The 26,973-nt window shown below is 46.0% G+C and overlaps 1 protein-coding gene across 1 annotated transcript in view; it reads right to left on the bottom strand.

Annotated features, from left to right (window-relative positions):
* The window catches only part of DSG2 (desmoglein 2), a 439,785-nt gene that overhangs the window by 53,499 nt on the left and 359,313 nt on the right, over positions 1-26,973 (bottom strand). Inside the window, exon 13 of the mRNA XM_069220070.1 lies at positions 15,905-16,026. Within this exon, the coding sequence (XP_069076171.1) occupies positions 15,905-16,026 (122 nt within the window). The remainder of the gene's footprint in view (positions 1-15,904; positions 16,027-26,973) is intronic.

The raw sequence follows: 26,973 nt of genomic DNA, 5'->3' as shown, positions 1-26,973 counted from the left end.
GAATCTGCCCCAACCCAATCGCCGTTCCAACGGCACCCCTGCAGATCTTGCCCAGCTCCCTCTAAGATTTTGACCATGTCAGAGAGGTTCCCCTGATGCTGTGCCTACTGGAACTTCAGGTCCCACTGCAGAGCCCGCATACGCTATATGACGTGTCATTAGCAGGATGCAGGAGGCCATGAGACCCAGGAGCCTCAGAGTCATTCTCAACGAAAATGATAGAGGCTGAAACATCGTATCATAGCCTGACTATCCTGGACTCGCTGCTTGGGAGGATAAGCCCAAACCTGTACTTTGTTTGGAACTGCTTCGATGAAGGGGAGCGTCTGAGAGGAAGTCAGTGATTTTGGAACATTTATATGGAACCCCAGAGAATGCAGGAGGTCCGCAGTAGTCTAGAGGTGGGAGACGACAGCCTGGGATGAGCCCGCCTTCAACAGCCAGGCGTCGAGGTAAGGGAAAACAAAACCCCTAAACTGCAGAGGTGAGCTGCGACCACCGCCAACACTTTGGTGAACACCCGAGGGACTCTGGTAAGGCCAAAGTGGAGCACAGTAAACTGAAAATGTACGTGGCCTACCGTGAACCGCATGTAAAGTCTTTGGGCAGGCAGGAAAGGAATATGGAAATGGGTGTCCTGCAAGTCCAATGCTACTATCCAATCTCTGGTCCAGGGCAGATAGAACCGGAGCCAGAGTGAGCATATTTAAATTCTGCTTCCTAATGAATAGATTGTGGGACGGGGGTCTAGGATAGGGCGAAGGCCCTTCTCCTTTTTGGGCACCAGAAAGTAGCAAGAATAACAACCACAAACTACTTCTGGCAGAGGGACCTTCTCTGTGGCTCCCTTGGCCAAGAGAGCCGTAACCTCCTTGCGGAGAAGCGCCAAGAGATCATCCGATCATAGGATGATGGCATGGATGGAGGATTAGTCTCGAAGGGGAGGAAGGAGCCCCTTCGGACTATTTGCAAAACCCACCTGTCTGATGTGATGGACTACCAGCAGGGCAGATGATGGTGAATCCTGCCCCCGACCGGTTCCCCTGTGGGAAGCATCAGATTATGAAGGTTTGGAGGCTGCAGGAGGCTATGTGGAACGGGGGTCTAGCTAGCCCACTGGCTGCCAAATCGACAAGGACGTTGGATCATATGTGCCCGGCCACTCAGAGGCTGGGCAGCATTCGTGGCATGGTGGCTGGAGAGAAAAAGGCGTGATGGAAAGCCCCTTCCATAACTAAGAAAGGGTTGAACAGCAGACTGAGAGGGCGAGGGGCAGCTGTGAGGCCCAAGTACCTGGCTGTAGACTGGGAATTTTTTAAAACACTCTAGCATCGAGTCTGCTTTGTCTCCGAAGAGACGGGTGCCCTCAAAGGGCATGTTCATAAGAGTATATTGGACATCCCTTGAAAAGTCATACGTTTTTAACTAAGCATGGCACCTTAAGTCTGCCGTCGATGCAACCGAACTTCCTAGTAAGTCGGTTGTATCCCGCCGACATCGTATTGTGAACTTACCTGCATCTCTCCCATTAGCAACAGCTTGGGAGAGAATGGCCCGGGTCTACTGCGGTACCTGTGGTAGCACTTGCGCAACCATGTCCCAAAAGGTAGGGGTGTAAAGGCCCAAAAGGCATGCGTTGTTCACTGACAGCAAGGCCAGGTTGGAGGAACAAAACATCTTCTCCCAAGCTGACCCAGCCTTTTGGATTCCCTATCCGGGGGCATGGATGGAATGCATCTGGGAACGTGCAGGGGTTGGCTGTGCATCAGGAACACAGGGTTATTTGGAGATAGTCAATGGCAGTGGGTGATTGTTCTGTTCACAGAAGCCCCTGTTGTGGATTTAGACCAAGTCCACAGTAGGGAATCAGTTAGTGCTTCATTAAAGGGCAACAGCGGTTCAGAAGAGGAACACCCAGGCTGAAGCACCTCTGTCAGGAGGTTAGCCCTGACTGCCACCAAAGGCAGCTCGACACCCAGGACCTCAGCCGTTCTCCTTACTACCAGGGAGTAGGACACTCCCTCCTCCATAGCCACAGTAGGGGGGAAAAAGCATGCCAGCGTCAGGGGAAGTGTCCAGACCACTAGCCTCACACAGGTCCGTCTGCCAGTCCATGGGATATTCAAGCTGGTATTCCCATGGGTCCAGCAACCCTTCCCAATCCTCACCCTAGTCCAAACCAAGGGAATAAGGGTCAGGATCTGACCTTGGGAGCAAGGCCGCTGTCAAAGTCTGAATCGGGTCACCCAACGCTGGTCCGGCTCTGTGTCAGCAATAAGGATGGGGTCAATGCCGACCATGGGCACGGGTGGCATTAGAAGCTTCAACCTCACAACTGTTGGCGAAGGTCGAGGTGGTACAACCAACGCCGGTTGGGATCCAGGATCAGATCCATGGGTGCCCTCTGGAGCCGAGGCCAAAGCTGCTGGTGCAGAACCCAAAAGGGCCCCTGCCGACTCAGCGGGGCCCAAAGGTGCTCTGGCAGAGTTGGACTGCCCAAATATGAGGCGCATGACCTCATAGATCTCACAGAGTTGGGCAGAGCATCACTGTGGCTTCCAGAAACTTGGGGGGGCACAGAGCCGTCCCAGGCTCAGAGGATGGAGGCCTGGAACGATGAGCGTTCCTTCTCTCTTGTTGCGTCAGCTGATGGTTGAGGTGAAGTCTAAGAACAGTTTTTCTTCTTCGACTTCTTCCTCTGCCTCGACTTACCAGATCGTTCCGAGGACTCAGAGTGGGATGACGAAGAATGGGGAGTCCAGGACCGGTCTCAGGACCTTCCTCTCGACCAAGACCAGGAGCGGCGGTGAGTGGAGCGCTGGGCTGCAAGTAGCTTAAGGGACCGCTCCCTCAGAGCTTTCAGATTCATGGCCTAGGACGCGGAGCACAACTTCAGGTTGTGCTCCCAACACCACAAGCACACAAGGTGCAGATCCGTTACAAACATTGTCTGTTGACAGGATCTGCAAGGTCCTGGTCTTGCCAGGTGACATCTTGACGCATCAGGAGTGAAAATACTCAAAATCTTCAACAAAATGTCAAAAAAGATCAGTCAAAAAGTGACTGTGGGTAGCTCTTTTTCCAATCTGCACTTCGCTGGCACAGACAGAAAAGAATGGACATCAGTGTGCTTAGGTGGCACCTATATAGGTCCCACAACGCCATATCGGGAGTGCACAATGCTGTCGACAGACGCAGATCCAACCGATGCCACCAAAACGGCACGCAGGGGTACTGCTCGAGAAAAATCTCTGGATCCAGTCTAACACCTGGGGGAAATTCTAAGGTAAGGAATCTGCAAAGAGAAGTCTCTATCAGATAAATTCATCACTGGAATCAGCGTGGGCTTATTAATATGGGATGTTTGATACCAAACATCCCTATCTTCAGTTAAGCCATCAAGTAGCTGGGGAACTCTTATTGACCAGTGTCCAGCACATGCATTTAAAATGGCTTCCCTGACCACTCACTATGTCTGAGAATTGACAAAGACATTGCAGGGGTAATATCTGCTTTTGCAGATATGCCCTCACCTTTAATAAATTGCACCCTGCCTTAGGGCTGTAAGGCCTGCTGTAGGGGTGACTTATTAATATTAGATGCAGTGTTAGGGGGCATGGCACACAAGCTATGTGCCATGTTGTGTTTTCACTTTGGTCGGCACCAACACATGCAGCTTGCAACGGCAATCTATCATGTGCTTGGTGAGGGGTCCCTTAGGGTCACACAACATGTGCTGAAGCCCTTAGGGATCCTCTTTAGCACCGGAGGAACTAGGTACCAGGGGTACCATTTACTAGGGGCTTACAGAGGGTGCTAAAGGAATTGCCAACTGGGGAACAATTGTACAGTTTAGGGAAATAGATCTGGCACTGGGGACCTGGTTAGCAACAACCCAGTGAACTTTCCGTCTAAATCACTTCAGAAACCAGGCAAAAAGTGGGGGTAATCATATTAAAAAGAAACACTGTCCTACAGTGGAAAATAGGAGTATTCATCAATTAGCATGAGCTAATGGCCCTTGTCAAGAGGACCAAAAAAGTCACAGCAATTATTTCCCATATGTGTTTTGGTAACTCTGACATGCTTAAGATGTGTTGGAGTGGCTTTCGATGACAGGGAGTTGCATAGATGACATGCCTTCAACCTTCTTATTGAGATGAGGAAGCCAGACTCACAGAGCTTGTTTTGCAGCAACAATTCCACAATGTTGTTCATGGATCACTTCAATTATCTGTTGTTGTAGACTCTGCTGAATAATAATTCTCAAATCCCTCAGGATAACAACTTCTTGAGTCACAGACAGTTCAGTTTTTCATTTTTAAACTTCAAGTATTCACTGTCACTGGTAAGAGGTCTAGTGTGTTGGTTCCAAGACTGATGTGTAATCATTTCTTTCAGTTTTAACATGGCACTATCTTGACTCGTGGCAGTGACAATTTGATTCAATGAAATGGCAGCGTGTGTTTGATTTCACAATACAATTTATGCAGGCTTCAGCCACCTTGGAAGGGGTACCATGACATTGTATAGGCACTCTGGAGAAGTAGTCAACAGGCTTTTGATCTTTCCCTGGACAGTGCACATTTGTGTAGTTGTATTCTTGTAATCATGGATGCCAATGTTCAATGCCAGGAGGCATCTTGGACTTTGGATTGCCAAAGATGGTCAACAACGCTTGATGGTCTATCACAAGCATAAAAGGCTTTCCATATAAAAAGGGGTGGAAATGTTCACAAGCCAATATCACTGCTAAACTTTCTTTCTGAGGTTGTGAATAAGCATGTTCAGTTTGAGTCAAACTTTTTCTTGCAAATGCCACAATAGGTCTTCGAGCATTTGGGTGTCTGCTGTGCAAGGACTGCACTTAATCTGACTGGTCTAGCGTCAACAACAACTTCTGTATGAAGCTTTGATTTAAAAAGTGCTATTTCAGTAGCATACTCGATAGCTTGTTTGACTCTTTTGCTTGCATTCATGTGACAAATGAAATGAAACATTCTTTTTTATCAAGTGTCTCAATGGAGTACTCACAGTGGCAAAGTCTTGTATGTCTCCGGAACAATAACTGGCCAATCCAAGGAATGAACATAATATGGAAAGTTCTTGTGGGGGACTGGCAGTTGACAACACTTGCACATTAGCTCGAATGGATGTCGTACCTCCATCTAAGATATGCACAAAGGACTTTGCCTTTACCTTATAAAATTCACATTTCTCAGCATTCTAAGTTAAACCTGCATCAAACAGTAAACAACACCTGCTTGAGAGCTTTATCATGCTTCCTCTGTGTAGCTCTGAAAATGAATATGTCATCACTATAGTTGAAAGCATTCATGACTGGTTGTATTGTATGTTGAATGACATTTTGAAAAAAGCTCTGCAGCTGATGACAGACCGAAACTTAGGGCCTGATTTAGAGTTTGGCAGACCGGTTACTTCATCACAAATGTGAACGATATCCTGTCTGCCATGTTACAATTTACATAGGATATAACAGAACTGTAATACAGCGGATGGGATATCCATCACATTTGTGACAGAGTAACCCTATCTGCCAAACCCTAAAGCAGGCCCTTACTCTTGTATATCGAAATAGACCAATATGTGTAGAAGAAGTTGTAATGTTCCTGCAATTCTCATTGAGTTCCAACTGATGACCTACTTTATTTAAATCAAGGCGCGAGTGTAGGAAAGTCCCCTCTTTTTGGAATGGCTACCCCCACATTTTGCCTGATGTCAGTGTGCTTAGACTGTTTTCTCTGGGATCCTGCTAATTAGGACCCCAGTAATTATGCGCTCTCCTCTAAATGTGGTTGTCTTGGTGTAAGGAAATGCCTCCTTGGCATGGTTACCCCCTGACTTTTTGCCTTTGCTGATGCTAAATTTTGATTTGAAAGTGTGCTGAGGCCTGCTAACCAGGCCCCAGCACCAGTGTTCTTTCCCTAACCTGTACTTTTGTTCCACAATTGGCACACCCTGGCATCCAGGTAAGTCCCTTGTAACTGGTACCCCTGGTACCAAGGGCCCTGATGCCAGGGAAGGTCTCTAAGGGATGCAGCATGTCTTATGCCACCCTGGGGACCCCTCACTCAGCACAGACACACTGCTTGCCAGCTTGTGTGTGCTGGTGAGGACAAAACGAGTAAGTCGACATAGCACTCCCCTCAGGGTGCCATGCCAACCTTACACTGCCTATGCAGTATAGATAAGTCACCCCTCTAGCAGGCCTTACAGCCCTAAGGCAGGGTGCACTATACCATAGGTGAGGGCACCAGTGCATGAGCACTGTGCCCCTACAGTGTCTCAGCAAAACCTTAGACATTGTAAGTGCAGGGTAGCCATAAGAGTATATGGTCTGGGAGTCTGTCATGCACGAACTCCACAGCGCCATAATGGCTACACTGAAGACTGTGAAGTTTGGTATCAAACTTCTCAGTACAATAAATGCACACTGATGCCAGTGTACATTTTATTGTAACATACACCCCAGAGGGCACCTTAGAGGTGCCCCCTGAAACCTTAACCGACTATCCGTGTAGGCTGACTAGTTCTAGCAGCCTGCCACACACAAGACATGTTGCTGGCCACATGGGGAGAGTGCCTTTGTCACTCTGTGGCTAGTAACAAAGCCTGTACTGGGTGGAGATGCTTATCACCTCCCCCTTGCAGGAACTGTAACACCTGGCGGTGAGCCTCAAAGGCTCACCTCCTTTGTTACAGCACCCCAGGGCATTCCAGCTAGTGGAGTTGCCCGCCCCCTCCGGCCATAGCCCCACTTTTGGCGGCAAGGCCAGAGGAGATAATGAGAAAAACAAGGAGGAGTCACTGGCCAGTCAGGACAGCCCCTAAGGCAACCTGAGCTGAGGTGACTCTGACTTTTAGAAATCCTCCATCTTGCAGATGGAGGATTCCCCCAATAGGGATAGGAATGTGACCCCCTCCCCTTGGGAGGAGGCACAAAGAGGGTGTAGCCGCCCTTAGGGCTAGTAGCCATTGGCTACTGCCCTCCCAGACCTAAACACACCCCTAAATTCTGTATTTAGGGGCTCCCCAGAACCTAGGAACTCAGATTCCTGCAACCTAAGAAGAAGAGGACTGCTAAGCTGAAAAACCCTGCAGAGAAGACAGAGACACCAACTGCTTTGGCCCCAGCTCTACAGGCCTGTCTCCCCCCTTCTAAAGACACTGCTCCAGCGATGCTTTCCCCAGGGACCAGCGACCTCTGAATCCTCAGAGGACTGCCCTGCTCTAGAAGGACCAAGAAACTCCCGAGGACAGCGGCTCTGTTCACCCAAGACTGCAACTCTGTTACAAAGGAGCAACTTTAAAACAACTTGCGTTTCCCGCCGGAAGCGTGAGACTTGCTACTCTGCACCCGACGCCCCCGGCTCGACTTGTGGAGAACAAACACTTCAGGGAGAACTCCCCGGCGACTGCGAGACCGTGAGTAGCCAGAGTTGCCCCCCCTGAGCCCCAACAGCGACGCCTGCAGAGGGAATCCCGAGGCTCCCCCTGACCGCGACTGCCTGTTCCTCAGATCCCGACGCCTGGTAAAGACTCTGCACCCGCAGCCCCCAGGACCTGAAAGATCGGAACTTCAGTGCAGGAGTGACCCCCAGGAGGCCCTCTCCCTTGCCCAGGTGGTGGCTACCCCGAGGAGCCCCCCCCTTGCCTGCATCGCTGAAGAGACCCCTTGGTCTCCCATTGATTTCCATTGGAAACCCGACACATGTTTGCACACTGCACCCGGCCGCCCCCATGCTGCTGAGGGTGTACTTTCTGTGCTGACTTGTGTCCCCCCCGGTGCCCTACAAAACCCCCCTGGTCTGCCCTCCGAAGACGCGGGTACTTACCTGCTGGCAGACTGGAACCAGGGCACCCCCTTCTCCATTGAAGCCTATGCGTTTTGGGCACCACTTTGACCTCTGCACCTGACCGGCCCTGAGCTACTGGTGTGGTAACTTTGGGGTTGCTCTGAACCCCCAATGGTGGGCTACCTTGGACCCAAACTTGAAACCCGTAGGTGGTTTACTTACCTGCAAAAACTAACTAACTCTTACTCCCCCCAGGAACTGTTGAAAATTGCAGTGTCTAGTTTTAAAATAGCTATATGTGATTTACTTGAAAACTGTGTTTGCTATTTTGATTATTCAAAGTTCCTAAAGTACCTACCTGCAATACCTTTCATTTGAAGTACCACATGTAAAATTTTAACCTGTGGTTCTTAAAATAAACTAAGAAAATATATTTTTCTATACAAAAACCTATTGGCCTGGAATTGTCTTTGAGTGTGTGTTCCTCATTTATTGCCTGTATGTGTACAACAAATGTTTAACACTACTCCTTTGATAAGCCTACTGCTCGACCACACTACCACAAAATAGAGCATTAGTATTATCTCTTTTTGCCACTATCTTACCTCTAAGGGGAACCCTTGGACTCTGTGCATACTATTCCTTAATTTGAAATAGTCCATACAGAGCCAACTTCCTACACTTGGTACTTCTTACCCCTGCAAGTCCCTGGTGGATGGTACTTAGGTCCCCAGGGCATTGGTTCACCAGGGATTTCCCCCATGGGCTGCAACATGTATTATGTTACCCATGGGAGCCCATGCAAACTGTGTCTGCAGGCCTGTCATTTGCAGCATGTGTGAAAAGGTCCATGCAATCTTTCACTACCGGTCACTACACCAGGCCACTGTAAGTCACCCTTATGGTAGGCCCTTTTCAGCCCAAAAAGTAGGGTGCAGGTCCCTGTGTGTGTGGGCACCCCTTCATGAGCAGAAGTGCCCCTACAAACTCCAATTCCAATTCCCTAGACTTCGCAAGTGCAGGGAAGCCATTTTAGCTATGTACTGGCCACTGGTCTCTAACTGTGGTCCAGCTACATAATGGTAACTCCGAACCCGAGCATATTTGGTATCAAACATATTTGCCGGAATCATGCCCCAATACTGATCCCAGTATTGGAGGCATCATTCTGTGCACTCTGATGGTTCCTTAAAGGATCCCCCAGTTCGGCTCCGACCGGTCTTCCATGGTCTGCGGGCAGCTCACACTGCTGCACCCCTCAGACAAGCAAGCTCAAGCAAGGGATAGCAAAACAAAGGATTTCCTGCAGGAGAGGGGTGGCCTCCCAATACCAGACTGCTCTGAAGGGCACATTTGGTGCCCTCCTTGCATAATCCAGTTTGCTCCAATCAAGGGACCACTGGTCCCTGCTCTGGCGTGAAACACAAAGGAAAGGGGAGTGTGCACAGTAGGGTGGTGCCCAGAGCTCCTCCAGGTGGCCACTTGGTTCTGGCATCTTGAAACCAAGATGGGCAGAGGCCTCTTGACGTCAGAGACCCCCTCCTGAAAGGTGGTCACTCCAGAGAGTGACCAAACCCCCTTTTCGGGTTATTTAGGGACTCCCTTGAGTGTGGGTACCCAGATTTGTCGTGCAAGACTCCACCAGGACTTCTCTGCAAAGACATTTTCTGCTCCTTGCCTCCAGAACCACTGCTGGGCTACACAGGAACCAAACAAGACTGAACCGCCGAGGAGACTTCTACTTGCAACATTGTTTCCACTGCTCCTATCAGCATTTTGCAACATTTCCACGGCTGTGCATCCTCTGGGGTCGACAAGACTTCAGCTGCACCAAGAAGCAAGAAGTAATCTCCCTTAGAGTGAACAAGTCACTCCTCTGCATCAACTGGCACCCAAGGCAACGACGCCTGGCAGGTGGGATCTTCTGTCCTCCGGATCTAAGAAGATTCTCCAACACAGGTGGTGGTTCTGAGGGATCCCCTAGGTCCTCTCTGTCTTCTGTCCAACATGGGAGATGGTAAGCCCTTGCCTCTGCCACAGGGACAGAATCCCTGAGCGCCGTGACTGCTGCACCAACCAAGGCTTGTTGACTCCAAGAGATCTACAGGGTCCAAGTAGCCGCGGCCCCCCAGCACTCTACCTCTGCAAGGACAGTCTCCTCTCTCCTACTCCAGTGACGTGGGACTCTTCTTCATGTGTCCTGACTGGGCCTCACTGCGACTTACTCTGCCTGCTGCCAGTGGGCTGCTTGTGGGGGGCTCAGACTGCTTGTGCTGGCTCGCCTGTCTTCTGAGGGTCAGTTCGGACTCCCCTCCAAAGGTTGAGTCCACAGGACCTTGCTGGTCCTCCATAGCTCTACAAAACGTCCAACAGCCCCTCTTGCATTTGCTTGTGCTTGTTGGTGGCCATCCTGACTACAGACCGATCTGCAATCCGGCGACCGTTGAGGGACAGCTCGTAGATGACTTCAGGGACTCCTCTGCAGGTCCTGGACCCCGCAAGCTGGACCATCACCGTCGACCCAGTTCTTCAGCTTCAGAAGGGTGGGAATTGGCTCCTGCCCCTCCTAGTCCCCTTTTTTTGCAAGGCCGTCTTCACCCAGAATCTGTCTTTGGGTACCACTGGTCCAGTCCTGCTTCTGCATTCTCCCACCGTGATGTCCTCATGTTAGTCTATGGGAAAACTGGGTATTTTACCTCTGTGCACCCAGCCGCTGGGGATGTTCTAGGTACTTACATTTTGGGGTTCTACTCTCCCCCAGCCCTTGCCTAACTACTTCATACACTCTGGTGGGGGGGCGCCCATTCACATTCCATTTTTTTAGTATATGGTTTGGCCCGCACCCCCCAAAGGGCCCATGTTAATTTATGCTTTTCCTAAGTACTTACCTGTGTATATCTTGTGTGTTCATACCTCCAGAGGGAGGTATACCAATGGTAGTCTAGTTTGGTGTACCTTCTTTCTTGGCATCTTACCCCCATTTTTACCTGTAGGTCAGTATGTTTTTGCCTGTCTCACTGGGATCCTGCTGGTCAGGACCCCAGTGCTCATAGTTTATGGCCTAATGTGTTTGTTGTGTATAGTACTTAACTGTGTCACTGGGGCTCTGCTAATCAGAACCTCAGTGATTATGCTCTCTCTGCTTTAAAATGTGTCACTATAGGCTAGTGACTCCATTTACCAATTTCAATTGGCATACTGGACCCCCATTATAAGGCCCTAGTATATGGTACCTAGGTACCCAGGGCATTGGGGGTCCAGGAGATCATTATGGGCTGCAGCATTTCTTTTGCCACTTATAAGGAGCTCAGACAAACCCTTTCACAGGACTGCCATTGCAGCCTGCGTGAAATAGCACGCACACTATTTCACAGCCATTTTCACTGCACTTAAGTAACTTATAAGTCACCTATATGTCTAACCTTCATTTAATGAAGGCTAGGTACAAAGTTACTAAGTGTGAGGGCACCCTTGCACTAGCAAAGGTGCCCCACATAGTTCAGGGCCAATTCCCTGGACTTTGAGAGTGCGGGGACGCCATTACACACATGCACTACATATAGGTTAATACCTCTATGTAGCTTCACAATGGTAACTCCAAATATGGCCATGTAAGGTGTCTAAGATCATGCAATTGTCCCCCCCCCCCTAAACAAATATGGTATTGGGGAGCTAATAACACGCATCCTGGGGGCTCCACCATGGACCCCCAGTACTGCCAAACCAGCTCTCCGAGGCTTACACTGCAGCTACTGCTGCTGCCACCTCACAGACAGGGTTCTGCCCTCCTAGGGTCTGAGCAGCTCCGTCTCAGAAAGTCAGAACAAAGCATTTCCTATGGGAACAGGGTGTTACACCCTCTCCCTTTCGAAATAGATGTTACAGGCTGGGGAGGGGTAGCCTCCCCCAGCCTCTGGAAATGCTTTGAAAGGCACAGATGGTGCCCTCCTTGCATAAGCCAGCCTACACCGGTTCAGGGACCCCCCAGTCCCTGCTCTGGCGTGAAACTGGATAAAGGAAAGGGGAGTGACCACTCCCCTCTCCATCACCACCCCAGGGATGGTGTCCAGAGCTCCTCCAGTGTGTCCCAGACTTCAGCCATCTTGTTTTCCAAGGTGTGGGGACACTCTGGAGGCCCTGAGTGGCCAGTGCCAGCAGGTGACAGAGACCCCTCCTGATAGGTCCATGCCTGATTAGGGAGCCAATCCCCCTCTCAGGGCCATTTAGGGTCTCTTCTGTGGGTTTTTCTTCAGATTCTGCTTGCAAGTTTTCTTCAGGAATCCTCTGCAACTACTACTTCATCCTCTGACCTCGGATTGACCGCAGACTGCTCCAGGAACTGCTGCAACAGCAACAAAGTATCCAGAAGTGCTGCTACTTAACCTCTGCAACTTCAGCTGCAGCCAGCAACTGCAACAGTTTCCACGGTGTATACACTCTGGGGACTCCCTGTCTTCACCCTGCACCAAAAGGACCGAAGAAATCTCTTGTGAAGTGACGGAGTCACTTCCCTGCTCACGCAGGCACCTTCTAAAATCGACCACTGGTTCTCTTTGACTCCTCTCCTGGCGATGAGCGTGCTCCTTGGAACAAAGACTGTCCTAAGGTTCTGCTGTCCCAATTTGGAGGAGGTAAGAGCTTGCCTTCTCTGAGTACGACAGTACCCCTGTGCACCACGTCTTCTTCACCTCCTGAGGCCTCTGTGCACTATTTGCAAGATTCCTTAGTGCAGAGCCTGGCCCAGGTCCACAGCACTCTATCCTTCGATGCTCAACTCGCTGAGTTGACCTCCGGCGGTGGGGGACCCTCCTTGGTAGTGCTGCACCAACTGCATTTTGCACCTCCTTTGTCCCCCGTGTCCCAGGACTCCCCTGGGTGCTGTCTGGTCGACTGAGGGCTCTCTGGAGTGCTGAGAGCCCCCTCTTCCTCCTCACGCAGAGTTGAGGCCCCCAGGTCCCTCTTGGGTCCAGACAGCACCACTTTGTCGCAAAACGCGTCTTTGCCGCACTTCGTTTGGTGTTGATTTGTCTCAACTGGTGTTGTCGCTTGGCCTTGTGAATGTGCATCGAGCGTTGCTTCTGGAATGTTCAGGAGGTCATTTTGTCTTCTCACTGTGACAAACTTACTTTTTCCATCGCCTTGTAAGCCATTACAAAATAGTTTTCCTTCCCACAGCCTTTGTATATTTGTCCTATGACAGGACATTAACCTTAGTGTTGAAACAAAAATACACACTTGAAACACAACTTATTTTTCCATGGAGACATCACTGTGTCCTTCAGCCTTATGCTTCTGCTTACTTTTCTTGTTCATGACTGACTCAATTTGGGTACCTACAGCCTGCACGTTAGCAGCTTGTCGATCTACACGCTCTTCAGCTCCGGCAGCCATGAGAACCCGCTTCAGAATAAGTTTGTGATCGGAATGAATCTGACAGGCATGCATCAATAACGCCGAGATGTACCGCTGCCTCATCATTGAATTAATTGAACTTAGTGTTTGATGAGCTTATCCAGTTTCTTAACAAATTTGTCTATGGTTTCACCAAATCTGTTGCTTTTGACTGAAAATGACCCTTTCTTAATCAACGTTCGGCACTGGATTGAATCTGAGATTCAAGGCTTCTGTAACTTGACGGTATGCAACTTCGTTGGCTCGCCGCATTTTGTTCACATCTTTTACACCCTCAACAGACAGATTCTTGAGGTATTTGATCATCTTCTTGTTATCGGTTTCTTCTGAAATCATCAAATGTCTCTATCCAAGCAGTCAATCTATCGCCAATATTCGCCTTTTTTGTGGTATCGAATGGCAGTGGTGATTTTAGGAGGACGGCAGCATTATAACTATTTCTGGGATTAGCTGACACTGAGAATGGAGCTCTCTCTGATAATGTCTGCTGTCAGCTCGGACCCGCTTCCTCCATGCCATCTCGAAGGCCCAGTGGTTTGCTGGCTTATGGGTCATCTTGGGTAGTCTGTGGAACTGTGACCACTTTCTTGGTTTCCAATGGAGTCCTTCACTTTTCTAGAGACCTCTGGAGCTGTTCTTGGCCACCACCCGGCAGTTTTGGTGGTGTGCCACTTCAAATATTGGACCGCTCAGTAAGCACAACCCAATGATTATTCCTAGGTCTCTTCGCCCGACGCTGAGGTCATAGAGCTCTTCTTATCAAGGCTCTGATAAGTGCAACGACTGTATGCTTTATTGTCAATTATTCTACCAGTTAGTGCTTTTGTGTATTCTACTCATGCCTTTAGCATTATCACTCCGTATGATCTACAGCTAGTAGTGCAGTACCTTTCTTTACAGCATTGCCAGCAGGTTCTTGGCCAACGATGTGTAGACTTCTCAGTGAAGCGTTGGCTGTCTTCAAGTGCTTCACACTGGCTGGATTTGCATTTTGACTCCACATACACCTAGTGTTTATTCCAAACTCTGATGGAGGTGAAGATGGCACAAACAAACAATATGCTTGGACCACGGCAAAGTCTCACTGTCAATCTTTGGGTTACTTATCCCCCATCTCCTCACAAGCTGTAGCATCTTTCCCAGCCTGGGTACCTAACAATGACTACATCACACATAGAGCTGGGTATTACACGTCTTTACTCCTCCGTGTGTAACTGTGAACTCAACATTCTAAACCGGTCTCTGCTTTAACACTTGACACAGTTCTCTAGAGTCAATCAGGAGCAAAAAGGATTCCATCATTAATAACTCACATGAAACTACAGTATGGACAAAGTTTGAGATACACATGCATATATCACTGAGCAGTTCGAGCACTGGCTCACTATATCTACAGATGCATATGATGTTCCAGAAAATCATAAGCAATTAAAAAGTATTTTAGTCGGAAGCGGATTATGAGTTCAGGTTGAAGCATGTTTGAATGCGAATAGTGACTATGCACATTCGAACATCTTAGTCCTGAACCAGTATTCAGCTATTGATTGAAAACATTTTAAAATGCTTATTTTTTCTTTCTTAAATATATTCTTTTTGATTTTAATAATAAAAAACATAAAATAAAATTGTGGCGGAAATACTCTACACTTCAAGTCAATTTAATACAGTTATTTAGCTTAAAATGCTTATAACTGACAGAAAATACTGGTTAGACGTTATATCAGTCAGCAACCCCTGAACAGGCTGGAGTTCTGCTGACTACAGTTTAAGAACCGCTGCTCTAATGTGAACTTTCTGGCGTAATGGGGTTGTTTTTCTTTAAGTTCATTGGAATTGTTTTTACAATATACTGTTTTGGGATCCATTTAAATGTCTTTGGTCTACCTTATCTTCAAGGTTTGACTGATTCAATCTCTGGCTCAGTTGATTTAACTTTGGTTTTACGGTAACAATGACCTAGAACTATATTTCTGGATCAGTTCCAGTTTCTCTTTTACTACTTCTGCACTCCATGCTGCCATAAGCTGGATACAGTTAGATTTTTTTGGTGGAAATTTTCATTTTGCCCGAGTTATATTGTGTTACTCTTGTTGAGCGAAGTCCCTCTATTACGCCATAGCATGTAACCATGCGTCATTTGCAGTGAAAATGTACTACAGACATGCGTCATTTGCAGTAAAGATTTTTTGTTAACGCATGGGAACAATGTGCCAAACAATGCAGACGGCTGCTGTTCAGGGTACTTTCATCTCTTTGCACTATTTTTTCATAGCAAAATTCACCCTTGCATACAATGTAGACACAAGGAAGCATTTAAGATAAAATACAGCAGCAAATGCAAGTTTTGAATTTTGCACAATTGTACGTGATTTCCTTGAAATTTTGCATAATTACAAAAAAGTTAATTGTGTGAATTTTGCACACCCCGAAACTGGAAATGCCTGACATGGTAGTGCTACTAGAATATACATACTCAAGTGACAATAAAGGGTATTATTATTATCATAATAATAAGTCTTGTGGTTTACAAACTGTCTTTGTGCTTTACAAAAGAAAAAATATAAGCAAATGCGATTTTCCTGGGTAACATGTATATGTGCTCATGTTTGGCATTCCTAATAAGCAATGTAAATACCAATTTATAAATAGCAAACAAAATTAAAAAAAATGCTCACCATGTCTTCAGGTTGCCCCTCATTATTCCAAGAACGCAACATTTCTACAGGACCATCAGGTATTGCTGTAAAGCCTTTTCCTCCAGCCCCACAGTAGCACACAAACAATAAAAGGGGCAAAACTGTGAAAAGAAAGTAAAATATAATATGTTATAATGTATAGATTATGTTACTTACCCTTTAAACTTCTGTTTGTGGCTTTTAATGCTGTAGATTCACATGCTCTGCATACTTCTGCCATCTAGTGTTGGGTACGGATGTGTGCAAGTTGTTTTTCTTCAAAGAATCTTCTGGAGTCACGAGGTACAGTCACCCCTCCTGTCAGTGATAGTTTGCATGGGCATCGACTCCACTGAAAGATTGTTTACCGGCAATTGGGTGAGAATGGAGTGTGAGTGAAGTGTTAGAAAGATGTCCATGCGTATAAGAATGTAAAGTTAAACTTACAATAGCCATGGGTTTTCGGGAAGGAGGGCGGGTGCATGTGAATCTACAGCTCTACATGCCACGAACAGATGCTTACAGGGTAAGTAACAATCCGTTCAATGGCATGTGTGGCTGTAAATACACATGCTCTGCATAGATTGTAAAGCAGTGCTCTCCATAACGCTTTGGTTAACCTGTGAGTGTTGTAGTTGTCTGAAAAAAAAAAAAAAAAAAAAAAGAGCATGAAGCACTGTCTGTCCAAAATTTGCTTGTTGGCGTGCTAATACATCCACACAGTAGTGTTTAGTAAAAGTGTGTGGAGTTCACCATGTAGCTGCTTTACAAATGTTAGCTATTGGTATTTTACCTAAGAAAGCCATAGGTGCTCCTAACTTGCGAGTTGAGTGCACTCAAGGAGGTGTGGGCAAACATCTTTTAGCGTTGGCATAACACGTTTGGATACATTTAACTATCTATGTAGAAATATCTACTTTAGATATAGCCTTTCCTGTCTGGGGAGGTGAGAAAGCAAAAAAAAGTTGTTTAGTTTTACAAAATTCATTAGTTCTGTCAGTGTAATACATTAAAGCTCTTTATACATCTAATGTGTGCAAAGCTCTTTCTGCAACTGATTTTGGAGTGGTATGTAGGTCTACCCTATCCTAAGATATATCTGAAAAAATTGTCTTTCCAAGGCAAATGCCTGATGCTCACCAACGCGTCTTAGTGAGGTGATTGCTACTAAAAATGCTACTTTCCATGATCGAAACTGTAGTGGACAGTTAAGCAATGGTTCAAATGGTGGCCCCATATGCCTAGTGAGTACAATGTTGAGATTCCAAACTGGTAAAGGAGGCACTCTCAGTGGAATTACCCTTTTATGCCTACCATAAAAGCTTTAACAACAGGTATTTTGATAAATGTTTGTTTTGCATGCATACAGCTACCGCTGCAAGGTGAAGACGTTTTGAAGTATATGCTAGGCCACATGTATGTAAATGAAGTAAATAGCACACAATATCTTGAACAGTCGCTTTAAAGGGTTCAATATGTTTGTTGCAACAACAGAAAACAGAATCTTTTCCACTTAGCAGCAGACTATGCCCTAGTGGTGGGTTTATGTGCTCCTTTAAGAATGGTCATGCATTCTCTTATTTGGGATCTGGATGCCGGATTTGTCCCTGGTTCTGAGTGAGATGATGCGGGTGTAAGGGAAGCTTCTCATGGGGTACTACTGACAGTTTGAGTAGCATGGTGTACCATGGTTGTTGTGCCCAAGTGGGAGCTACTAGAATGATGGTGAGACGTCTGGTTGAGCTTCCAGAACAGAAACTGAAGAAGGGAGGTGGAAAAGCCTAGGTAAATATCCCTGACCAATTCGATCCACAGAGCATTGCCCTGGAGGATGGGCATTTTTTCATTGTTTACAGTTGCAAACAGGTCTGTGTGTGTTAAAGCCCACCTGTGAAAGTATGGAAGGAGGACTAGAGGGTGGAGTTCCCATTCCTGGACTTGTTGCTGCATCCTACTTAGGAGGTCGGCAAAGTGGTTGTCCATCCCTGGGAGATATACTGCAAACAAGTCAATGTGATGTCTTATTACCCAATGTCAGATTGTCTGCAAAGGGCTAGAAAACGGTAAAGAATCCCCCCGGTTTCTGCAGGTAAAACATTGCGGTTGTGTGGTCTGTTCTGACCAGAACAACCTTGCCTCTTAAGTGAACTAGGAAAGCGTTGAGTTCTAAATGAATGGCTTGAGGTTCCAAGTAGTGGATGTGTAGGACTTGGTGTTTGGAGTCAAAAAGAACCACGACTGATAGGGCGACTTCATTGTCCTTTTTCATCTTTTCTAGGTCTTGGTCCACCTGGGGACCAAAAAGGTGTTGCTGATCAAAAGAGGCATTTAAAAGTGTTTGCTGCACTTCTGGTTTAAACCTGGATATGCACAGCCAGGCATGTCTCTGTAAGAGTACGATAGTATTTATGCCCCTAGCATCTGTGTCTGCTGCATCAAGAGCACATCTAATAAAATTCATGGAAATTAACTTGCCTTCCTGAACAAGTTATTGACCCTTCTTTTTATACTCCTCAGGATCTTCCGTCTCATCCCAGTGTGCTCTACCATATCTTGCTAACAGACCCAGAGTATTAGAGATTTTCCAATGACTGGCTGCTTGAACCGCCATCCTTTTGCCAGAGGTATCTATGAGTTTGGACTCATCTGGTGGAGGAGCATCTGCTGAGGTTTGAGAATTAGCTTGTTTACAAGCATCCAATACCACTGATGAGTCTGGTGGAATATATCCTCTAATGTAAGCAGGATCACAAGACACTGCCTTGTATTTTTTGTCTACACTGAGTCTTATAATTTAGGTGCGTACTGGATCTTTGAAGATCTTGTCTGCATGTCGGGTCATTCCTTTAAACATGGGAAGATATTGGCAAGTCCTGGTGGCAGAGGAGAGAGGTTCAAAACAGAAATCATCCACTACAGGATCCTTGTGTAAAGGGACCTGATGATACGCAGCAGCCCTAGGCATAAGCTCATTAAAACTTGTAGTGTCATCTGGTGGTGAAGGCGTAACTGAGTAGAGGTCTGGTTCTGGATCTCTTGGGGGATCAATGTTGTATGTGTCCCAGAGATCTACTGGTGGCTGATCTAAAGTACTATCCCCACCCTGATCTTCTGTGTATGGTCTGGAGAGTCTTGAGGACTTACATCAGCTATGTCTAGTATATCAGAGGGTGACTGATGCGGTGAAGAAGGAAGTTGTGGTGAGGAAGGTGGAGGAGAGACTTGCAGAGGAGGATGAATGGGACTGGTGGTGATGCCTTCCTTTTTCTTAGGAGGTGAAGGTAAATTAATAGCCTCCTCAAATGAAAGCTGGCGCTTGGATGGAGTTGGCGTCAGCTTTACAGTCTTTGCAACGATTGGACCAGTAACAGGCTGGATATGCAGTGTCCTTTGTTTCTAATCAAACCTCTCCGCAAAAGTCTCAAATATTGGATCCGGTGCCGAAGTAGTCACTTTTGGTACCAAAGTGGAAGTTTTCAGTGTCGAAGTTTTTGTTTTGGTGCTGAGGAGGGCAGCATATAGGTAGTCTGAAAGCGAAGTAGCAGATGGCCGGCTCAGTGCAGAGATCGCCCAGCTGTGTACATCGGCATGAGCTTTCGGCCTAGCTGTAGGCGCCGAGCCTGAGGGTGGAGGTGGGGCAGCCTTAGCAATTGGTCGGTGCCTACAATGGCCTGTCGGCAGTGGAGGCCCAGAAGCCATATGTTCAATCAATATCGAATGTCTCTTGGTGGAATGGGTAGGGGCCTTTGTAGTCACCGTGTGTTGTGCTGATGGAATATCTTTGAGGCTGACGCCTGTTTGAGTCTGATTCAGTGTGGAATCGAGAAGGCCTCTTCCTCCACTGCCGAAGCCTCATGCAACTCCTCCTGTTGCTAGACGCCCTGAAGACCGAAGATGTCCTGTGTCTCCTCTAATTCTTTGTGATGCATTTCCTTCTGACAAGCTCAGCAATCCCGCAATGTCTTTTTGGATCGAAATGACTGGCAGGCCTCACAACTTTCCTTGTCGTGGTCAGGAGACAGAAAGAGGTTGCACACCCAATGCAGGTCTGCTTGCGGGTATTTAGCGTGGCATCTCAGACAGAAACGAAAAAGAGTCCAAGCCATCAGAAGCGCATTATCTTCCTGTTCCGAGGCGTAAGAAGAACAAAGAAGCACCAGACCAGGCAAGGCCCAAAGGCAGTCAGTGGAGCCCGTCAAATCGACAAAGAACGATTTTCTTACTGTTTTTCGATGGATGGGTATGGAACACGAACAAAAACAATACAGACGAGTATGGAGGTGTACAATGGTCCAAAGGGAGCCCGAAACAGTCTCGAACCAGAGCACCGAGGAACACGTCCGAACCTGATGACGGAAAAAAACAATCTAACAATGGAGTTGATGCCTTTGCACACTATCACCGAGAGGAGGGGTCACTTTACCTCGTGACTCCAGAAGATTCTTTGGAAAAGAAAAGAAAAAAGTACACATCCGGACCCAAAACTAGATGGCAGAAGTATGCAGCGCATTTGTATCTACAGCCACACATGCCATCAAACATAATATTCCTATAGCATTTGCAGTAATATTGTCCTCACTAGAATGGCTACTGCTGAAACTCATATCTGTTTCTTGTTACTGCTGTCTATGCTGTCAATATGGTCCTATTCAATGGATGTGCCTCTATTGTTGACTCCATGTATATAAAAGTAATTACTTACCTATAACAAGAGCTGGGATTCTTGCAATCCTTTTAGAAGAACATGTTGTGCATTACTCTGCAATAAAATGGTTGGGAATATAAAGAATGACCAAGTTGGAGTCTGCATAACTCACAAGGTCGTTGAGTGGGTCTCCTAAATGCCCCATTATGTGACTTCTATTTTAGATTCTTTTTATGTTCCTTTATTGTAAATCTTTTGTGCTAGATCCTCTCATTCACCAGACAGGAGGGAAAGGCCATGTAAATCTAGAAGAGATTCAGGCTGCAAAATAGTTATTGGTATGTTACAATGCCTTATGTCTTCCTTACTTTTGTATCCTTTCTTAGATGAGTATCTACACAATACCACTTTGCGTACATAGAAGACCATGTTGCTGCTGTACAGACATTTTGGATTGAAATATTACATCATCGTTTCGTGATGAGTGTGCTTTATGTCATATCTCAAGGTCTTTGTTAGCCATCTGAACTGTTTGAACAGTTAATCAACCAATATTTATCCTTGAAAATATTTTGTCTTTTGTTTAGTATTTTCAGTTTAGTTCGTAACTGCCTACCTACCATCTAAAGAGACTATCTTTTGTCATTCAGATGACAATCTTGAATATCTGTTTATTGTGTCTGTCAAAAAAAATTCTTAAGCTGGTAAAAGATGCAATAATAACATTTGAGTGTCTCAACAAGATATTTCTTGGGATACTTTCAAAAAAGGGTACAATACTGTAGTCCCTTACTGGTTGGGATAAAACACTGCTTTTATGTTGTCGATTATTAGCGGCAGTGCTGGGGAGTGGATGTGGCTCTGAAATTACTTTAAATACAGAAACACCATATCTAACCTCTAGATCATGGATACTCAAAGTACGGCCCGGGGGCCGCATGCGACCCCCTTGACCTTTACATTCGGCCCCCTGGGCTAGAGGAGTACAGGGTTGCTGTTCACTCGATCGTAAATAGAGAGGCAATCGTTTATTTCAAGGTTAACTGGTGTTAAGGAAAGGAAGTATCTAGGGAGTCCTGAGCTTCATTTTAGAAGCAAGTTCACTTTTAAAGACATCTTGCAGCAAAAGTGTAAAAATATAACAGTCACTTCAAAATTCAAGATGTGTATTAGGTTAACATGCAGTCCATTTTACCCAAGTATAATGTATTGTATCAGTACAATGAGAAATATTCATTTAAATGTGCTAGTTTTCAAACAAGAATTTAGAAACACAATCTTTCACCTCTACCCTCACAAATACGCCAATAGTGAATTAAATAAGCAAGTCAGATGTTACGGGCACTTTTTGAGTGATCTGCGTTCCTATTATAGATGAACAACAATGTAGTTTATTAAATCAAACACAGGAGCAGATTTGTACGATGCAGACCCTGAACCTAAAATTAAGCAATTGCCAACAATCACACAATTTGTAACCGTGGGGACGCCAAGATTAATCCCAAGTTTTTTTGTTTCATATTGCTCAATTCAGCCACTAGATGTATATCCTTCGCCTAGCAATATTTAACCGACAGTCCTCCCACCGCTTCGCACAACCACCATTCCGCTGGCATTGATGCGGCCTTCTGGCACATCACAGACCAAACTTTTTGGCCCCTGGAAAAATGTTTGCGAGTACCCGTGCTCTAGATGCTATACATTAATTATTGTGTCCTTTAGAAACCATTATCCACTGAAAAGTGTTCCTAGGTGTACAACCCATCCTAGTAATCAACCTGTTGGAAAATGGGTGATTGGTAAGGGCAGGTAAGTACCTACACTTAGCAATAGGCCACTAACCTCCACTTAGGTCCTGTTAGGTCTCAGTAAATTAAACCCAGCTCAACCCTAGGTAGCTTGGCAACGAGTAAAAAGACTTAATTTAGGAGACAGAGTGTAAAGCCTTCAAATATCACAAAACAGTAATTAAATAAAACACAGGAAACAGTTTAAAAATCCAGAACCAATTTATGAAAATAGATTATATTTTTATCTTTACAATGACACAAAAACGAATAAAATCAGATAAGGGGAACCGGAGATATGAATTTTTAAAGAATTGTTGTTTTTTTTAGCGCCTAGAAACAAAAAACGCCAATCGAGTCATCTGGTTGCACCTTGACCGGGGCAAAGTTAAACTTTAAATCCGACCGCGATGGAGCCCGGCTCGGCTACAGGCCGCGGGAGGCCTCGGTCAAAAGTTTACCTTCGCACTGTCATTTTTCTGAAGATTTTCTTCAGCACGACGAACCTGCCAGTCCAATCCGACCTCCTGGAACTCTTCTCCGGATACGCATCGCGGGAATCCTCAGTGGAGATTTTTACCATCTGACTTAGTTGTTTTTCGAGGTGAAAATCCTTTGACCGGGGTAAACCAGGATCTTGATCCGATGTCCTTGGAGCCCTCCCCGGATACGCTGGCTGGGAGGTCCCGGTCAAGTTTTTACCTTCGGACTTAGTCTCTTTTTTGGAGATTTTCTTTACCGGGACGAACCTGCAAATCAAGCCGAGTCGCGGTTGAGGCAAGCCGGCTAGAGTTGCCGCGGCGGGTCGGTCCCTCTATGGAGCTTTTTTTCAAAAGTTCTCCAAACTTCTCCCAACTTCTGGGGCTTCTCCCAGATGTTCTTTTAAGGTTCTTTTGGGGTCCACAGCTCACCCCAAGGGTCCAGAAGCTCTGAGATGATCCTTGGGGGTGCGGACTACAACTCACAGAATGCACCTGCCGCAAACTCCTTTTTAGCCACTGGGCAGTGGTCAGCTGCTTGCTTTCTTCATGAGTTGGTCAGGGGATTCTGGTTAGCAATTTTTCACCTGTAGCAAACAGGGAGTCCCCCCTTGAACCAGTTGAAGCCAGGCAAAGTCCTTCTTGTGGTGAAGCCCAAGTGTGCAGCTGGTGCAGTCCTGAGTGCAGGTTCCAGGTGCAGGCCAGGGGTCCAGCAGGGCAGTCCTTCTCCTTTGGTTCTTCCTTGTTGGATGTGGTAGGGAACTGAGGTGTGGGTGCAGGTCTGCCAGTTTTATCCTTGCTCCTGGGTGAAAAACAGGGGGTCCTGATTCTCCAATCAGGTGCAGGGTCCTTACCCCTGTGATGACTACTTCCTGGGAAGTGTGGCAAAAATCAATCCCAGGAGGCAAAATTTTTCAAAAATCCATCATGGCTGAATATGATTTTTGGAGGTTACATCTGGCTGAGCACTCCACTGGTGTAGCTAAAAATCATAAACACACCCCTCTCCCAATCTAATCAAGGGAGCACCTAGTTGTCTGGGGTGGTAGGATGTGGGGGTGTTGCTGGGTTGCTCCAAATGTCCTTCTCTGGCTTTGAAGACCAGTTTGGCAGCCCTCCCCCTTCCTGCCTCACCATCTGCTGAGAGGAGATTCCCTCCCACAGGCACATCTCTTTGTGTGAAGCCAGGCCACTTCACACCTCATCAAGGCAGCCTGGCCAGGCTACCAGAGGCTGGCCAATCAGAGCACAGCAGCAAAAACAATGCAGGGCTGAAATTGGCAACTTTTCAGGTAAAGTTTAAAACTCTTTACCTAAACAAGTTATATTAAATCCAACAACTGGAAGTTGGAACAATTAACTGGATACCAAACTCTTTGTATCTGTCATTTAAGGGGACTTTTAAAATTCAAATAAAGTCTCCCCATTATAATTAGCCTAATTTGCATATTGATTTTACACTGAGAACAGGCCCTGGGACTGGTTAGCAGTACCCAGGGCACCATCAGAGTCCAGAAAACACCAGCAAAAAGTGGAAAATGGGGGCAAAAAGTTAGGGGGCCTCAGCAATCAGCCCTGTTTTCTCACACAACCAATTTGTAACCCAATGTTAAAATCCTCCCCCAGAAAATCCCTGTTTTTCTTGGGTAGGGTGGTAATTTCTTTATGTCGACTTTGAACCCCAATTGATATAAACATGTCATTACGTTTTGCACACTTGCTTGGCATTCTGTGAACAAGTTCCCATTTACAAACGAGTTCCCTAAGTAAGGGTTGACCCAAATGCTTGGCCTTCTCAGATGTGCTGTCACCATGGCCAAGCATTTTGTGAATCTCCTTGGTAACACCTTGAACTGATCATGTACACGCAACATTACAAATCTGAGGTATGTCCATGCAAAATGCGTAGATATGTGAAAGTATGCTTTTTAAAAATCTTTTGTTACTAGGAAATCAGAATTTTTCACAAGATTGACATCTATCCTGCGGGTGATGCAGCAGATTGAAAAAGTGTAAGAACTGCCTGACCAATATTAGCTTGTGGTTAATCACAGTAGTGTAGCTGCTCTGCATGCATCAGCTATTGGGATGTTCCCCAGGAAGGCCATAGAGGCTCCTTTCTTACGAGTAGTGAGCTCTAGGAGGACTTGATGTAATTCTTTTGACTTTAGCATAACATGTCTGGATACATTTAACTATCCATCTGGCAATGCCTGACTTGGATAGAGCCTTCCCTTTGTGGGGTTCAGAAAAAGCAACAAAGGAAAATGGTACGTACCATTAGACATCTGTTTGTGGCATGTAGTGCTGCAGATTCACATGCTGTTCATAAGCTTGCCATCTAGTGTTGGGTTCGGAGTAGTACAACTTGTTTTTGTTCGAAGAAAGTTTTCAAGTCACAGGATCAAGTGACTCCTCCTCTCTGTAATACTGCGCGTGAACTAGCAAGCCCTTTGTTAAGATTGTGGGAGAGTGAAGTAGTGAAAAAAATATATAGTAGGATAGAAAAGCTGTCCATGCAATAGATATATGGAAAATGTCACTTACCCAGTGTACATCTGTTCGTGGCATGAGACGCTGCAGATTCACATGCTGTGCATATCCCGCCATCTAGTGTTGGGATCGGAGTGTTACAAGTTGTTTTTCATAGAAGAAGTCTTTTTGAGTCACGAGATCGAGGGGCTCTTCCCCTTTCGGCTCCATTGCGCATGGGCGTAGACTCCATCTTAGATTGTTCTCCCCGCAGAGGGTGAGGTAGGAGTTGTGTATATAGTAATAGTGCCCATGCAATGGAGTAAGTATGTATGTACATAATGTGACTAAAAGTGTTATATTTACAAATTTACAAATGTACAAGTCTATTTTTATCAACTTATAACGGCTACAGGCTCCCGGGGAGGTGGGAGAGAGCATGTGAATCTGCAGCGTCTCATGCCACAAACAGATGTACACTGGGTAAGTGACATTTTCCGTTCGATGGCATGTGTAGCTGCAGATACACATGCTGTGCATAGACTAGTTAGCAGTTATCTCCCCAAAAGCGGTGGTTTAGCCTGTAGGAGTTGAAGTTGTTTGAAATAATGTTCGTAATACTGCCTGTCCTACTGTGGCTTGTTGTGTTAACACATCCACACAGTAATGTTTAGTGAATGTATGAGGCGTAGACCATGTGGCTGGCTGCCTTACAGATTTCCGTCATTAGTATATTTCCTAGAAAGGCCATGGTGGCACCTTTCTTCCTAGTGGAGTGTGCCTTTGGTGTAATAGGCAGTTCTCTCTTTGCTTTAACATAACAGGTTTGAATACATTTAACTATCCATCTGGTAATGCCTTGTTTGGATATTGGATTCCCTGCATGAGGTTTTTGGAAAGCTACAAACAATTGTTTGGTTCTATCAATGTAATACATTAGTGCTCTTTTTATGTCTAATGTATGTAATGCTCTTTCAGCTCCTGAGTCTGGTTCTGGAAAGAACACTGGGAGTTCCACCGTTTGATTTAAGTGGAACGGTGATATAACTTTTGGCAAAAATTTGGGATTTGTGCGTAGAACCACTTTATGTTTGTTTATTTGTATAAAGGGTTCCTGTATGGAAAAGGCTTGTATTTCACTTACTCTTCTGAGAGATGTGACAGCTATTAGGAAGGCTACTTTCCAGGTTAAGTATTGAATCTCACAAGAGTGCATGGGTTCAAATGGTGGACCCATGAGTCGTGTTAATACAATATTGAGGTTCCACGAAGGAACTGGTGGTGTTCTTGGTGGAATGATCTATTTTAGACCCTCCATAAATGCTTTTATGACTGGGATTCTAAATAGTGAAGTTGAATGTGTAATTTGCAGATATGAAAAAGCTAACTTAGACTTTTGTAAGTGTAGTAAGTAGCTTACAATGTTTTTCGCGGACGCGTGTAATGGTTGAATTTTATTATTATGACAGTAATAAACAAATCGTTTCCATTTATTTGCGTAGCAATGTCTTGTAGTAGGTTTTCTAGCCTCTTTGATGACCTCCATACATTCTTGTGTAAGGTCTAGATGTCCGAATTCTAAGACTTCATGAGCCAGATTGCTAGATTGAGCGATGCTGGATTCGGGTGTCTGATCTGTTGTTTGTGTTGAGTTAACAGATCTTGTCTGTTTGGTAGTTTGATATG

Source organism: Pleurodeles waltl, chromosome 2_2 (genome assembly GCF_031143425.1).
Source record: "Pleurodeles waltl isolate 20211129_DDA chromosome 2_2, aPleWal1.hap1.20221129, whole genome shotgun sequence".
Lineage (NCBI taxonomy): Eukaryota > Metazoa > Chordata > Amphibia > Caudata > Salamandridae > Pleurodeles > Pleurodeles waltl.
The sequence above is the reverse complement of the archived record's forward strand: the minus strand, read 5'-3'. Positions and strand labels throughout refer to the sequence as shown.